The following is a 16,438-nucleotide window of genomic DNA, read 5'->3' as shown; positions in this document are numbered from 1 at the left end:
GTCCCTGTGTGCATAGAAAATAAAAGTAGCCTAAGCACTGTCCAATCAGCCAGTGGCTCAGTGGGTAGCATTCTCGCCTCTGAGTCAGAAGGTTGTGGGTTCATCGTCCCACTCCAGAGACTTGAGCAGAACAATCTATGCTGACACTCCAGTGCAGTACTGAGGGAGTGCTGCACTGTCGGAGGTGCCGTCTTTCAGATGAGACGTTAAACCGAGGCCCCATCTGCCCTCTCAGGTGGACGTAAAAGGTCCCATAGCACTATTTCGAAGAAGAGCAGGGGAGTTCTCCCCGGTGTCCTGGGACCAATATTTATCCCTCAACCAACATCACTGAAGCAGATGATCTGGCCATTGTCGCATTGCTGCTTGTGGGAGCTTGCTGTGTGCAAATTGGCTGCTGCATTTCCTACATTACAGCAGTGACTACACTTCAAAAGTACTTCATTGGCTGTATAGTGCTTTGGGACCTCAATTGAAGTTCAGTGTTTTGTGTTGGTGAGAAACTTGATTTTGTACCCGGGAATTTTTCAGACAGCCTACATGGAGCGCTGCAGTCACGATGAGAAGTTGATGATTAAAGTCTTCCGATGCCTGATGAGCTGGATTAACCTGGGCATCCTTCACACCGACCACATTGCCAACAGCCAGTTACTGGTGGCGCTCTTCCAGGTCCTTGTGAGTATGAGCGAAGCAGCTAATCGGCTTTTCCCCAGTATCTGCAACTGCACAAAGTCACCACACGAAGCCCCGGTTTTATTTGGGAGAACAATTCCAGCAGCCCCGTGACTTTTGCCTGTCCTTTATTCTACCCAGTTTCCTTGGGTCCTCTTCTGGAAGTCTCTGACCCTTGCTGGGTGTCGTTCCATGGACCGCAATTGAGAGCAGGAACCCTCTCTCATTTCCCCTCCCCACAAAGCCGAGGCCAGTGTAGCACCCCAACTTCAAGTTTATGTCGCGTGATCAGTTAACGCCGCACGGTCTGCGGATTAAACTTGGAATCTGCTGGTTGGCATGGCAGTACCCTTAACCCACAAGCAATGTTCCCGTTTAGCTGCGCGGTGCACAGCGGTCTGGTGGTCCCGTGCAGGCTTTTGAATGGAAAAATCGCACATGTGTGGAAATTTGAATGGGTAAAAGGGGCCACACACCCAAAAACAAATGAGGAACAATGCCCAGAAGGCCAACATTTGCCATTTCTTCCACTTGGCGTTGTGCCATCCTTGTTCTGCCAACTTGGGGAACTCCTGCCCTTTGTCATCATACCATTCTTATCCTTATCAGTATTTGCTTGGCCTCTATTGTAACTTTTAATCCTATTTTATTGTAACTGTGCTCAGGTTTGTTTATGGCCACATTGACTGTACCTGCATTGATGTTGCCTTGAACCATTAGCTGCTTGCTCTACATTAGATGAACTCCCCTGTCTAAGGATTTGAACAAGAACAATTGAGTTAAATTCTGGCTAGCGAGGATCCCATGGTGGGCTAGAACGCGGGCTGGATGAGCCACTCGGCTGTGTCGGCCTAGGGAGGCATTGAACGAATGTCCAGTGATTCCCCCATGTAAAGCGAGAGTCATTCCCAAGCTGCTGCTGTTCACCTCCCATTGCACAATGTGCTTGGCTAGCTGAGCTCAGTCAGTGTAGTGGGTGGGGCAACCAATCTCGGTGCCCCAGGCAGGGATCAGTCCCGATAAACTATCCAGTGACTGCTGCTGCTGGAAGGCGAGCGTGCATAGACATTGGGTGAGGATTGGGCTTAACCGGGGTGCCCACTGTAGTCAAATAGCTTGCTAACGTTCAGTCACGCTTGAAGCGTAGACACTGGTGAAGTGTAGGAGGGAGGGGACAATCAGTACTTGGGGACCAAACTCGAGGGGAATCAAGGGATATGGGGATCGGGCGGGAAAGTGGAGTTGAGGTGAAAGATTAGCCATGATCTTATTGAATGGTGGAGCAGGCTCGAGGGGCCATATGGCCTACTCCTGCTCCTGATTCTTATGTCCTTACGCAAATTCCCAAGAATCGACATACTGAGGATGAGAGAAAATTGGGAGAAAGTGAATTGAACTGTTTTGGGAGGAAAAACTGCCGCAGATGGCTTTTTATTATTTTTTAACTGAAATGGGAAGTGCTGTGGTATCTTTTGGGGGTTAGTGGTGGGGGAGCTAATTGCGAATTTGCTGAACCTGACTCTGTGAGGGAGCAGAGCTGTCAGAGGTAGAATCATTAGCCCCAGTGGCTCCAGTTTTAAGAACTACCTTTTCTTCCACTCCTGTAGGCCCCGCTCTTTGCTAGGGTGCTGGCCATTGTGCCATAGCTCATCTATGGGCCCATTCTTCACGTGTGAGCCTAAGCTGGTTATTGTCGGCTGGCTATTTGACCGAGGAGTGCACCACAGCAAAGCCTGATGCTATTGTCACCTAGCATCCACCCACTCCGAAGCAGAACGAACCCCAGCCAGAGATTCGAGCCCCACCCATGGCGCTGAAACCAGTGTCGCATTCCAACTACAGGTGAAATCAGCCAACTCTGCACAGACTGGGAATCGAACCTGGGACCTTGTGTTCTATGTGGCACAATGCTGCAGCTGGCAGTTTAACATGGCTTCAAGGCCAGCCTTTGTTTTTTCTGTTAATAACACCTCTCCAGTTGGCCTTGTGTTGTTTTTTGTCCTGTCAACCCGGGAAACTGGTGCCCATTGACATCATATCATCCTCACCCTTTGCCTGGCCTCTGTAATGTTTAATCCCAGTTGATTTTATCCGTGCTGGGGTTTGTTTGCGGTCTTGTTGACTGCGCCTGTATTGACATTGCCTCCAACAGAACTTGGCTTTGTCCTCTTATTAAAGAAACTCACCCTGTCCGATCATTTGAAAGGGAATGCGTGGGTTTAATTCTGGTTAGAGAGGGGGCCCGTTGCAGGATGTGACACAAATTGGATGAGCCTCTTGGCAGTGTCACTGGTGGGGGTGGCAGCGGAGGCGTTGATCAACGGTCAGGTGGTTTCACCATGCGGGTGGAGGATTGTCCTCCGGTTGTTCTGGTTCACATCCCAGTGGCCTGTGTAAAACTCCATTGCTGGGGGGGGAGGCAGGGAGCAGTCAGCTGCAGTTACTCGATGGTCCAGGGAATCGAGGAAGAATCGCTCTCAAATACTAATGGAGGCAAAATAGGGACTCCGTATTGGGACTCCATTTGAAAATTAGTCACGGAGCTCCTCCAGTGTCCTGGAGCGGTTGAAGGCACCGTTCACTGTAGCACTAAAACCATACAGGTTAGAAGGCTTCTTGTTCAATCCCTGGTTTGTGCTGAGATAACCGATCTCAACCCAGGGTTACCCCAGTGCCCCAGGTTAGCGAGGGGAAAAATCAGCCAGGGTTCCTGCGATCTAGTAACCCCTCCAGGAGAGTGCGTGTGTTGTGAATACCAGGTCTGGGATGTTCCCCCGCGTGCTCGCACAAGGAACAAGCTCTTGGGTGAGTTGCGGGAGGCCTGTTGGTTGAATAGACACCCCAGCAGGAATCGGCGCCTTACAAGAGGAGGAGAATACATTGGGAGAGGGCGGGGAGAGTAATTAACAGTTTGAAGAATCATTAACATCTTTTTCTTGTATTTTTTTTGTACTATTTTTGTTGAAATGGTGAGTGTTGACGTCTTTTAGGGATGGAAGCTGATAGGAAAACTGCTGAGCCTGACTGTTAGACACTTATCAGAGATGATCGTTAACCCTGGGCATAGGGGGAGGGGGGCGGTAGTTACATAGAAGATTCTTTGGATGAGTCATTAAACCTGACCCGGAGTAGGCCATTTAGCCCCTCGAGCCTGCTCCACCATTCAATGAGATCATGGCTGATCAAAGTTAGCCTGGGTCAAACAGCCACCTCCCTCCTGCCGGTCGGTGAGATCCTCAACCACGGGGGCTGCTACAGCTGAGGCCGTGAGACAGCACTCCGAGCAGACATCACTGGATGATGATCGGACGCAGGAGCCTTGGCCGTCAAATTAGTTTAGCAGTACAGGACGAGAGTTAAACCAGTGGCCCTCCCGGTTGGTGCGTCACCATCACGTGCCACAGAAAGTGCTTACCCACAATGGTCCCCCTAAGGTGCGTGGCCGCACATCAATCACGAGGTCCCACACACGCAGCTCACCAGCTGCTGCCGCTGGAGGAGATACCGCCCATGCGCGGCCACGCAGCAAATTTAAAGGGCATGGGGGAAAAAATTAGAGGGAACATTGCTTACCCGCTAAACCATCGAGGAGCTGCTGTTAGTATTTTCTTAATGCTGATGTGGTGACGCACTGGGAACTTAACCTGGAGCTAACTTGGTCTCCTTTGGAAACCCCACGTCAGGATCTAAGCACACAATCCAGACTGACGACTGACACTCCAATTCAGTACTGAGGGATTGCTGCATTCTTTGGGTGAGTCGATAAACCTGACTGCCTGCTCTCCCGGGTCAGTGGGTATTAAAACTGCCAGGGTGCTTTTCTAAGAAGAACGGGCAGTTCTCCTGGTGTCGTGGCCAACGTTCCTCCCTTAACCAGTACCACCAAAAGCAGATTAACTGTGCCATTCACCTCACTGTTGATTTGTGGGGTCTTGTTCTCCACAAATGTTTGCCTGCTTAACAGTGACTGCACTTCAGAGCAATTGTTTGTCTGTGAAATGCTTTGGAATGTTTCCGAGATGCGATCAGGCATCTTTGTGTATTTTTTCTGAACGGGATATAATATTCAAGAGAATAATGAAACTGTAATGCCTGCGAATGTACAGAAATAATGAAAGAAAAACTGTCCCTGCGTTTCAGAGGCACAACCAGACCTCCTCAAACCTGCACGAGGTGGCTAGCGACTGCGTGTGTGCAGCACTGTATGCAGTCGAAGGCTTGCAGGAGAGTCTACGGCTGGCACTACAGCTACAGGAAGGTGTGACGGCACTGGAGGAGGCTTACCATACTGCGGTCGCCTGTGAGGACATGGACAAGTACGTATAGTAAGGTTTCACGCTTGACCGAGCCACAGCTTATGGCTGCCAATCGGTTACATGGCCTTGGGTATTTCATGGTGTTGAAATTGCTTTGAGGATCCCCTTGAGGCATCTGCTGGTCAAGGCAGGTTTGATCACTGATCTGTGCTGGGTAAGCTGATCTCATCCAGGGCAGTATTTAGGCAGAGTATCTATTGACACCACTGTCAGCCGATGAGTTGGAAGCAGGGCGGGACTTACGGCAGGACTCCCAGCAAACAGTCTATTTTACAGCAAACAGAGTCTATTTAAACGGCGCACTATAGCAAACAGTCTACAGAGTCTATTTAAGGAGAGTCTCCACAAACTACAGCAAGCAAAACTCATGACCGAAACTACAGCAACGTCTCCCGATAAAAGCTGGATTATTTCTCCAGCGAAATGCACTGAGTGGAGGATAATTACATAATACAAATTTTGTGCGTGAAATCAATCCCAGTCACTTACAGCAGTGTGGTCTCCAGGCGTGGTTGACGGGGAATTACCCAATCACGTCCATTCTGGCGGGAATAGTGGTGTCACTATATGCAGCTATATTTAGGGGCCTCAATGTCCCTGTGGCCAGGGAAAGATCAGTTGGGCTTCCCGCTCCCAATCTCTAGGCAGTAATTCCTGCTGGAAAGTCCACACGTCTGGCGATTGGAGGAAGCCTGGATTGGGTGTTACTGTGATGCCAATGTGAGTGAATAGCTTCACAGTCAGGGATTGCACGTGAAGACTGGCCGTGTGCCGGGGTGAGGTACTGAGCACTACAAACGCTCATGGAACCATACACCCAGCGCAAATCACTGCCTTCAGAAACAAAGTGCTCAAACCTCCCGTGAAGCATCGCTCGTCACTCTGGGTCTTTCACACTTAAGAAATAATTACTATAATTGAAATTTTTTAATTCGAATGCTCTGATAATTCTATTTTAAAGCACTAAGTTGCTGGTTTGCCCTGTTATTTATTTTGGTTAATTCAAATTATCGGGTAATTCCATTTTTTTTTACCGCACAAAAGGTGACTTTGAAATATCAGGAGTAGTCTCTAGTTCACCATCAGCGATTAAACCTTCCACCACAGGCTCAACCATAGTGCTGGAGATTGTAGAGAGGGAGAGTCACCCTGCTCTCTATTCTGTCATTCAATGGACTGTGTGCCAAAACCTTCCAGAGTCACCTCGGGGTGGCACTGACTGAGGCTCAGCCCATCTATCTCAGCACATTTAAAATAAAAAGGGGAGATATATTAAATAATCTAATCAAACTCAAAGAGGAAAAAAAACCCCGGTCTGGATGGATTACATCCACCATTTTAAAAGAATCTAGGGAAGAGATGGCAGAGGCATTACTACACATATTTAATAATTCATTAGAAAAAGGTGTAGTGCCAGAGGACTGGCGGATAGCTAACATAATACCTATATTTAAGAAGGGAGATAGAACATGTCTAGGGAACTATAGACCAGCCAGCTTAACATCGGTGGTAGGAAAAATAATGGAATCCCTACTAAAGGAGAAAATAGAAGCCAAAAATATAATAATGAATAGTCAGCATGGATTTCAAAAGGGAAAGTCTTGCTTGACCAACCTCATTGAATTTTTTGAAGAGGTAACGGAGAGAACAGACAAGGGTAATGCAGTAGATGTAATTGATCTAGGTTTTCAAAAGAGTTCGATAAGCTACCACATAATAGACTGATGAACAAGGTCAGAGGATGCAGAGTCAGGGGACAAGTAGCAGAATGGATTGCTGGCTGGCTTCAAGACAGAAAGCAGAGAGTAGGGGTAAAGGGTAGCTATTCACAGTGGCAGAAGGTGGGTAGTGGTGTTCCACAAGGATCAGTGCTGGGACCACTGCTGTTCACAATTTATATCAACAATTTAGACTTTGGAATCAAAAACACTTTCTCTAAATTTGCAGATGACACCAAATTTGGGGGGGGGGGCCGGGGGGGATAGTCAATACTGAGGAGGACTGCAACAAATTACAGGAGGACATTAATAAACTTGCAGAATGGGCATATAATTGGCAAATGAAATTCAACACATAAATGTGAGTTATTACATTTTGATAGGAAGAATAGGGAGGTCACTTATTACTTGGGTGTGAATCTGGGTGGGGTAGAGGAGCAAAGAGATTTGAATACAAATACACAAATCACAAAAAGTAGCAACACAGGTTAACAAGACCATAAAAAAGGCAAACCAAGTAATGGGGTTTATTTCTAGAGGGATAGAATTGAAAAATAATGAAGTTATGCTAAACTTATATCGAACCTTGGTTAGACCACACGAGTACTGCGTACAATTCTGGTCGTCATATTATAAAAAGGATATAAAGGCACTGGAGAGGGTGTAGCGAAGATTTACAAGGATACCAGAAATGCGAGAGTATACCGATCAGGAAAGGATGAACAGGCTGGGTCTCTTTTCGCTTGAAAAAAGAAGGCTGAGGGGTGACCTAATAGAGGTCTTTAAAATTATGAAAGATTTTGATAGAGTGGATACAGAGAGAGTGTTTCCACTTGTGGGGAAGAGCAAAACTAGAGGCCATCAATATAAGATAGTCACCAAGAAATCCAATAGGGAATTCAGAAGAAACTTCTTTACCCAGAGAGTGGTGAGAATGTGGAACAGGGTGTGGTTGAAGCGAATAGTATAGATGCATTTAAGGGGAGGCTTGATAAGCATATGAGGGAGAAGGGAATAGAGGGTTACGCTGACAAAGTTAGATGAGGAAAGACAGGAGGAGGCTCGAGTGGAGCATAAATGCCGGCATGGACTGGTTGGGCCGAATGGCCTGTTTCTGTGCCGTGTATCCTATGTAGTGGCAGCTAATGCACTTATTTACCCAGACAGAGAATGTGAAACATGCTACCACATTGAGTAGTTGAGGTGAATGGCAGAGAAGCATTTGAGGGGAAGCTAGATAAGTACATGACGGAGAAAGGAATAGAAAGTTATGCTGGTAGGGTTAGAGCAAAAACACCAGCACAGACCAGTTGGGCCGAATGGCCTGTTTCTGACTAACCTCTGTGTATTTGTACAGGCCTTAGTAGGTAAAGATGATTCCATTTTGTCTCAAGCTGTACTGGTTGTGTTCAACACCTGTTCAGGTATGTTTTAAACTCCATAATTCAAGATGAAATAACACTCAGATGGCTAGTGAGTTAAATGGAAATATCACTTTGGATCGCATAGTCAATGGAGTGAAGGCACATTTCTGGGGGCAGAGCAAAGGGAGCTTTACTCTGCATCTAACCAATGTTGTACCTGATGAGACAGTATAGAGGGAGCTTTATTGTGTATCTAACCCGTGCTGTACCTGACCTGGGAGTGCTTAAGGGACAGTAGAGGGAGCTTTGATACCAGCTGTATCATTTTTGACCTGAGCCCTTTGTGTATTCCAGGGCACTGAACTATTGTCGGATTTTCACTGAGCTGGCGGAAACGCTGTTGGAGATGGTTATCCGTTCACCGGGACAGGGACTGGGCGACCTCAAAACACTCAACCTCATCTTAAACTGTGTTGGACACGAGCAGTACGAGGTGAGTTAACGCTCTCCTTCAGCTCGATTAGTGTAGGTAGCAGTGCCCAGGAGCTGGGACTGCCTGTTACTTGGACGCTCCGCTCCTGGGTGAGTTTCAGGCTCTGCCCATTCCATTACTTCCGAACCAAAGTGCTGAATGGAACACCAAGTGGAAATGGGATCGGTCATAAAGAGCAGGACCAGGAACTGACCTGTCCGGTTCATTACGTCTTGAATTGTGCTGCTGCTTGGCCCTTGAACCAACCTTTCCCACTGAGCGGGGGGAGGCCTGTCTCAACATTAAGCTGCAATCACTAAATTAAATCAAACCCAGGAAAGCTGCTGTAGCACTCTCGCTTCTGGGTCAGAAGGTTATGGGTTCAAGTCCCACTCCAGAGACTTAAGCACGTAATCTAGGCTAGGCAGTACTGAGGGAGTGCTGCACTGTCTGAGGTGCCGTCTTTCAGATGAGACGTTAAACCGAGGCCCCGTCTGCTCTCTCAGGTGGATGTAAAAGATCCCATAGCACTATTTCAAAGAAGAGCAGGGGAGTTATCCCTGGTGTCCTGGCCAATATTTATCCACCAACCAACAGATTATCTGGTCATTATCACATTGCTGTGTGTGGGAGCTTGCTGTGCGCAAATTGGCTGTCACTTTTCCTACATTACAACAGTGACTACACTCCAAAAGTACATCATTGGCTGAAAAGCACTTTGGGACGTCCTGAGGTTGTGAAAGGCGCTGTATAAATTTATGTTTTTCTTAATGTAGGGTGGGCTTTATACTGTATCTAACCTGTTACGTGCCTGACCCTGGGAGTGCTTGATGCTCGCACTGAATAACAAAAATGAGACGTGTTCTGTTTTCTAGTAGCTAAAACCATAAAAATTTCTCTGGAAATTATATGCCAAGAGTTTGGCCTCGATTGCTGTCATATTTCCTGGTGATCTGGCTGTGTTTGTGCAGGTGGCAGAGATCACGTTCAACTTCTGGTATCGGCTGGCCGAAACACTCCACAAGATGAAGGATCCCTCGGTGAACCAGATCTTCCGACCGTATTTCCAGAGACTCACTCAGTCTCTCACCTTCCACTCGCAGATGGACCCCGATCACGTACGTCGTCCTGGGCAAACAGGCATGCAAGTTGGTTTGTGCACAACAAGCCCTGAGCAGTGGGAAAGGGGTGAAGAGCATCATTCCCAAAAAATGGAGAATCTTGTGTAAAAATGAAAAATTAATTGCCTCTCCCGAGACTGCCCACAACACCCCCTCTGCCCTTGTCTGTGGAAAGGACTTAAAGTTTCCGTTGTTTGCATAGACAGAGCTTGGGGAAGGGGGTGAGGTGGTCTAGCGAGAACTACTGGCAGGAACTGGCATCAGGTCAGCATTACTTGTCCTTTCGATGAGTAAATGTGCATTGTTAGTGGTGAAGTGGACACTAGTCTTTCCCTTCACGTATGTGGCTTCAAATCCAGCCCAGACTGAAGGCATGGAAGTCTCCTGTACAATGTTCCCGCTAAATTTTTTTGGGGGTGCACGGCCCCTTTAAGGGGCTGCGTGGCTATTCAAATTTCCACGCAAGCGCATTTTTTTTTTCATTTAAAAGCTGGCGAGCGGCCTGCGCGGGACCTCCAGACTGCCACACGGCTGGGCAGCTTAACAGGAACGTTGCTCCTGTATCCTGCTAGCTGTATGAGTTTGGGTGTCTCAACCAAGTTCCTTAGACTCTGGGGGGGCCCACTGCACAAAACTACCTCTAAATTGGCAAACTTGCTTAAGGGCCACAGGATGGCTGGTGTGGGAAATGGAAAAATATCACAGTGGTACAGCAGGGGGCCATTCTGCTGGGTCTGTGCTGAGGTGCATTGTTGAGACTTGTGTTGGAGAAAGCTTTGCTTTGTGTCTATCGGTGCCATACCTACCTGGGATTGTTCGATACTGACGTTGGATTCATGAAAATGGAAATTGCACTATTCTCCAATGTCAGCACTTTTTGAGAAGGAAATTCACACTTTTTTTTTGAAAAATCTCAATGTACAAACCAACAATGAAAAGACTATCCGAGGTTCAAAGGTTAGTTTTTCTCGATTGAGATGGTTCCCGAGTAGTCGGGAGGGTGTGAGGTCCAGAATGACGTGCATCATTATCTCCGTGCAAACTCTGGGAATGCCACTGACTGAATGAATTGTTTCTGTAACAGGAGGGAGTTCTGGATGAGACGGATGATTTTTTTGAGTTCAGACTACGGGTTTCCGACCTGCTGAAAGATGTTATATTCCTCATTGGAGCTTCGGAGTTTTTCTCGCGGGTAAGTCAGGATCAACCCTCCCAACTAGGGGGCATAGTTTTAAAGTATTTGGTAGAAGGTTCAAAGGGGAGTTGAGAAGAACTTCTTTCACCCAGAGGGTGGTGGGGGTCTGGAACTCACTGCCTGAAAGGGTGGTAGAGGCAGAAATCCTCATGGTATTTAAAAAGTACTTGGATATGCACTTGAAGTGCTGCAACCTACAGGGCTACGGTCCAAGAGCTGGAAAGTGGGATTAGGGTGAATAGCTCTTTTTCGGCCGGCACAGACACGGTGGGCCGAATGGCCTCCTGTGCCGTAAATTTCTATGACTCTATGAACTGTTGGTCCATGCAAGCCAGGACACGATGAGAAAATGTAGTCACCAAATGGATAAGGAGACCCATTCAACTCCTCCATTCAGACACCCGCAGTCCTGTGTCCTCTTTTCCCCCCCCCCCCCCCCCCCCCTTGCAGCCTCCCACTGTTAAATGCCTGGACTATCCTGTTTGGATGTTCATTCCACATGCTGACGACTCTCTTTGTTTAAGCAACTTCCTGGCATTAGTTCAAAATGTGCCTTACATCACTTGGAATCCTTGTCCTTCTGTCAGTTTAGTTTGGAGTAATTTTGGGACTGAAGGGTGTCAACTTTGGGCCCTCAATCGCATTGTTCTTTTCCAGTTATATTCGACGCTGAAGGAGGGCAGCCCGGCCTGGGAGGAGACGGAAGCTGTGCTGTTCATCATGACGGCGTTGGTCAAAAACCTAAACCCGTGAGTGCCAAATCAGCTTGAGATTGGATCGGTTTTACCCGCGGCCCATCCTGGGAGGGAGGAGCAGGCAGTTAGCGATGGGTTTAATTCAGAAGTAAAACCCACCCTCCTCATTCCATCAGGTCATTCAAACGTTGCTGAAAGTGATGCACCTTTTTTTGTGGGATACAGTTCTGTAGCCACTGACAGCCGTCAAACATATGCAAGCCCCCAGATAGTGACTGTCCGCAGGGTATCCAAGTGTGGTGGGGGGGGTGGTCACAGCTGAGCCTAGGTCCGTCCTCGCCTAACATCCACACAAACGTGCATTCTGGCACGGGTCACAGGCACAGGTCCTTGTGAGCAAGCACCTTTCAGATGGCATGAACATTGACGAGATTGGGAACTCACTGTGTGGGGAGTTGTCTTGACAGAAACACCAACCATCAGGAGACATTTACTATCTTCATCCTTTGATCAGTGGGTGAATGAGCCCAGGTCACAGACCTGCTTGGAGCAAGCCTCCTGGCTAGGGAATGGTGCATCATTTGGGGGGGACAGAGTGTGGCAAGGCACAGTGGGGGCGGGGGGGGGGGGGGGGGAGAAGGCAAGTTTCTTTAAGGTGGAGGAGGGAGATAGAGGTTTGATTTTAGGCATGTGTTAATTAGAGGGAATAAGCTGACTTTCCTCCGTTTTCTCCATTTACATCATTCAGTGCAGTACTGATCCATATGGATTAGAATGTCTTTGCTGTGATCCCGAATGCATGTAACACTAAGTTGGCCACTGAGCTTGGGAAGGGAAACCATCAATTCTGTTTCTCGCTTCTGATTGCTATCCAGTGACCCTGCAAAAAAAAAAAAAAAAGTACTTGTATATGGATGTTGGGCGCGAAGTGAATCTGGCTCGGCTGTGGGACTACCCGTGATCAAATATCCTGCCGACACTCACTGTCCAGGGTGGCTACGTGGGTGGAATACTGAAGGGCTGTAAGCGCTTGTGGAACAACACCCCAGTAAGAGTCAATGCCTTCAGGAAAATCTGAGGGATGGGAAGTTGAAGGGAAAAGACATTGGGAGGCCGCAGAGCGTAAAGTTAAAATCTGCTTGAGGGAGTTGTTTTGGCTTCAGTGGAAGCTGTGAGTGTAAATTGCAGCTGAAAGGACAAACTGGCTCTACATGTATCCCGCTGATCTCGTGCAAGCGTCCATAGTTGGTGACCTCAACTGTTGTGCCCAGTGAGCTTAAAGAATTTAAGAAAATCTTTCAAATGAAAAAAGCACTGTCTTTTTGTTTTCATTTAGGGAAAAGGAGCAAAGGCTGGGAGATGTCGTTCAGGCAGTGATCAGCCTCCCCGACAATACACACCTAGCGGTGCAGCATTCTGGAGTCCAACTGTTGGGGGAGGTGGGAGAATACATCAACAACAACGTGCAATGCCTAGGTCAGTACCGAGTGGGAAAGGTGCGCAGGTATTTTTTTTCCTTTCGATTGTCCTTGAGTCAAGCACAACCAGGAGCATATCATGTCATGGTGACTCTTGCATCATCCTCTCTGCCTCCCTAAGCATCCCTGATGACGCATGGTGGGGCAGGAAATTGCCAGGTGGAGAATTATTGGGGCTGTATCCGCTTGCTGCCCCTTGATTCAGTGCATGGTATACCAACGCTCAGAGTTACCGGGCTTCCCTTTGTGTGTATTTTAGTTATATGCCAAATTAATGGTCTTGAGTTCCTCTGAGGCCATTCCCAGCCCTACTGATTAAGGCAGTGACTAACTGAGCCATGAAGACAAGGAAGATCCCAGGTTCGATAACTGATTTGTGCCAAGTTACCAGATCTTAGCCAGGATGGCGGTAGGATGTTACAGTTGGTCTCAGCGCTCCTGACTTGAGGACAATTCACCAGAGTTTCCGCAGAGTCGGCTCACTGTCCAGAAAATTGGGTATGTGCATACAAGGATCGGATCAGGTTTGGCTTTGATTTCTTCGCCGCCCCACCCCACCCCCGCCATTGTCAAATAGCATGCTGGCTATTCCATCCATGAAGGAATGGCTAAGGCACTTGAGCATGATTGGCACCTGTGGGACTGTATACCAGCCAAGATTAATGTCTTCGGGTGGTAAGGGGAGAAAATTCAGTGTTAGTTAAATTGGTGTCTTGGTTCAAGTCCAAAATTCTGAGCAATATTCATCTTAAGGTGTTCCGTGACATGCTGGCTTTGAGTTTTGGCTGATATGTCTAAAGAAGGCAGATTATTACTTCCTGCATCCTTTAAGCAATCAATTAGATGGACCAAAGCCCTTGGTTAGAGTGTCCTGTCGTCTACAGTCAGCCACAATCTCATCATCACGTAGTGTTTACACTTTCTTCTCAGTGAGTCGTGATCAAGAGTAGGGAGTTCTTGGCTATGGGGTTTTCTTCCCTCCAAGAGCAGGGAGTTCTCAATGTTCCGGCCAATATTCTGCTCTCAACCCAAAAAAAAACAAATTTAACTGGTCAGTCACCTTGCTGCCTTTGTTGTCCCTAAAAGCTGCTAAATTTTCCTACATAACTGAAGTCATAACTTCCAGCAATTAATTGTATGTGACACGCTTTAGACGTCCCAAGAGAAGTGATGAGACACTATATAAATTGCACGTTATCTCTTTCTATCCCTCCCCTTTCACTCCTCGCGGCCTAGGAACACTGAGGTCATTTGCATCACTCTGACTTCTTCACTGATTCATTTATGACAGCACAGACTGAATCTGGGACTTGCTGGCTCTGGCTCAGTACTGCACTATACAATGCATGCTGCCTCTAGCCCTAAAATCCTTCCTTTTCAAAAAGAAAGAAAGACTTGCATTTCTAGAGCGCCTTTCATGACCACCGGACGTCCCAAAGAGCTTTACAGACAATTTTTGAAGTGTAGTCACTGTTGTAATGTAGGAAACACAGCAGCCAATTTGCACACAGCAAGCTCCCACAAACAGCAATGTGATGATGACCAGATAATCTGTTTTTAGTGATGTAGATTGATGCGCCATCAATTACTCAAAAGACTGAGGTTAAGCGAGTAACAACCAGGCTTTTATTAACTACAGAATGAAGGTCTTGTCTCGAGTGGTCGACCTGTCCAGAATACTAAGGGACTGGGAGGTAGTCACTTATATACCTGGAATAGTGGGAGGAGTCAGCCGAGGCATGTCCAGACCTGTACCTAGTGGAATACACATACACGTACAGACAGGTATAACAGTGGTTTACCACATTCACCCCTTGTTTAAAAATGAGTCCGGCGGGGTGAAGTGTATTTAAAAGTTCGTGTATTGGAGTCTCTCCGGAGGTCTTGTCTGCCGCTGTGATCGACGTGGCGACGGCAGGGGTGGTGGAGCTTCCGGCGTCGCGTCCCGTGTAGGCTGGGGCCCTGGAGTGTAGCCCTCGTGGGTGACGGTCCGAGGCGAGCCGGCTGCTGGGGTTGGATATCGGGTCGTGTGGGGGGGGGGGGGGGGGGGTGGTAATGGGTAGTGGGTTACAGCGGTCCCCGAGGGTGCGAGGTCTCATATGGAGACTGTGTCCTCCCACCCTACAGCGGTCCCCGAGGGTGCAAGGTCTCGTATGGAGACTGTGTCCTCCCGCCCGTCCGGGTATGCAATGTAAGCGTACTGGGGGTTGGCGTGGAGGAGGTCGACCCTCTCGACCAGGGGGTCCGTTTTATTGGCCCTCACGTGTCTTCTCAGTAGTACCGGCCCTGGGGACGTCAGCCATGGCGGTAACGATGTCCCCGATGTGGACTTCCTTGGGAAGACAAACATTTTCTCGTGAGGGGTGGCATTGGTGGCAGTACAGAGCAGTGACTGAATCGAGTGGAGCGCATCGGGGAGCACCTCCTGCCAGCGGGAGGTCGGAAGGCCCCTAGACTTTAAGGCTAGTAGGGCGGCCTTCCAAACTGTTGCATTCTCTCTTTCCACCTGTCCGTTCCCCCGGGGGCTGTAACTGGTGGTCCTGCTTGTGGCTATACCCCTAGCGAGCAGGTACTGGCGGAGTTCGTCGCTCATAAATGATGAGCCCCGGTCGCTATGGATATAGCTGGGGAAACCGAACAGGGTGAAGAGGCTGTTCAGAGATTTAATGACCGTGGCACTGGTCATGTCCGAGCAGGGGATAGCGAACGGGAAACGGGAGTACTCGTCAATGATGTTGAGGAAGTACACATTGCGGTCGGAGGAGGGGAGAGGCCCTTTAAAATCGACGCTCAGGCGTTCGAAAGGGCGAGTGGCTTTTATCAGGTGGGCTCTGTCTGGTCTATAAAAGTGCGGTTTGCACTCAGCGCAGACTTGACAGTTCTTGGTCATGGTCCTGACCTCCTCGATGGAGTAAGGCAGGTTGCGGGCCTTGATGAAGTGGAAGAACCTGGTGACCCCCGGGTGGCAGAGGTCATTGTGGAGGGCCCTCAGCCTATCGATCGCGCTGGCGCAGGTGCCACGCGATAGGGCATCTGGGGGTTCATTGAGCTTCCCAGGCCGGTACAAGATCTCGTAGTTGTAGGTGGAAAGTTCGATTCTCCACCTCAAGATCTTGTCATTTTTGATTTTGCCCCTCTGCTTGTTGTTGAACATAAAAGCAACTGAACGCTGGTCAGTGAGCAGGGTAAATCGTTTTCCGGCCAGGTAGTGCCTCCAATGACGCACAGCCTCCACAATAGCCTGGGCCTCCTTCTCGACCGCGGAGTGTCTGGTCTCCGGGCCCTGGAGGGTTCGTGAGAAGAATGCCACAGGTCTCCCCGCCTGATTAAGGGTGGCAGCCAGAGCGAAGTCGGATGCATCGCTTTCCACCTGGAAGGGGATGGATTCGTCTACTGCGTGCATGGTG

General features: G+C 48.5%; 1 protein-coding gene across 3 annotated transcripts in view; it reads left to right on the top strand.

Moving 5' to 3' along the window:
• The window catches only part of LOC147099502 (transportin-3-like), a 111,439-nt gene that overhangs the window by 11,236 nt on the left and 83,765 nt on the right, over positions 1-16,438 (top strand). For all 3 annotated transcript variants that reach the window (XM_085969695.1, XM_085969694.1, XM_085969696.1), the window contains exons 6-12: positions 532-675; positions 4,813-4,988; positions 8,425-8,563; positions 9,514-9,660; positions 10,748-10,855; positions 11,516-11,607; positions 12,890-13,029. In XM_085969695.1, coding sequence (XP_085825821.1) covers positions 532-675; positions 4,813-4,988; positions 8,425-8,563; positions 9,514-9,660; positions 10,748-10,855; positions 11,516-11,607; positions 12,890-13,029 — 946 coding nt within the window. The remainder of the gene's footprint in view (positions 1-531; positions 676-4,812; positions 4,989-8,424; positions 8,564-9,513; positions 9,661-10,747; positions 10,856-11,515; positions 11,608-12,889; positions 13,030-16,438) is intronic.

Source organism: Somniosus microcephalus, chromosome 28 (genome assembly GCF_052327205.1).
Source record: "Somniosus microcephalus isolate GS21.2 chromosome 28, FLI_Smic_1.0, whole genome shotgun sequence".
Taxonomy (NCBI): Eukaryota; Metazoa; Chordata; class Chondrichthyes; order Squaliformes; family Somniosidae; genus Somniosus; species Somniosus microcephalus.
This window is presented reverse-complemented; position numbering and strand designations above follow the sequence as displayed.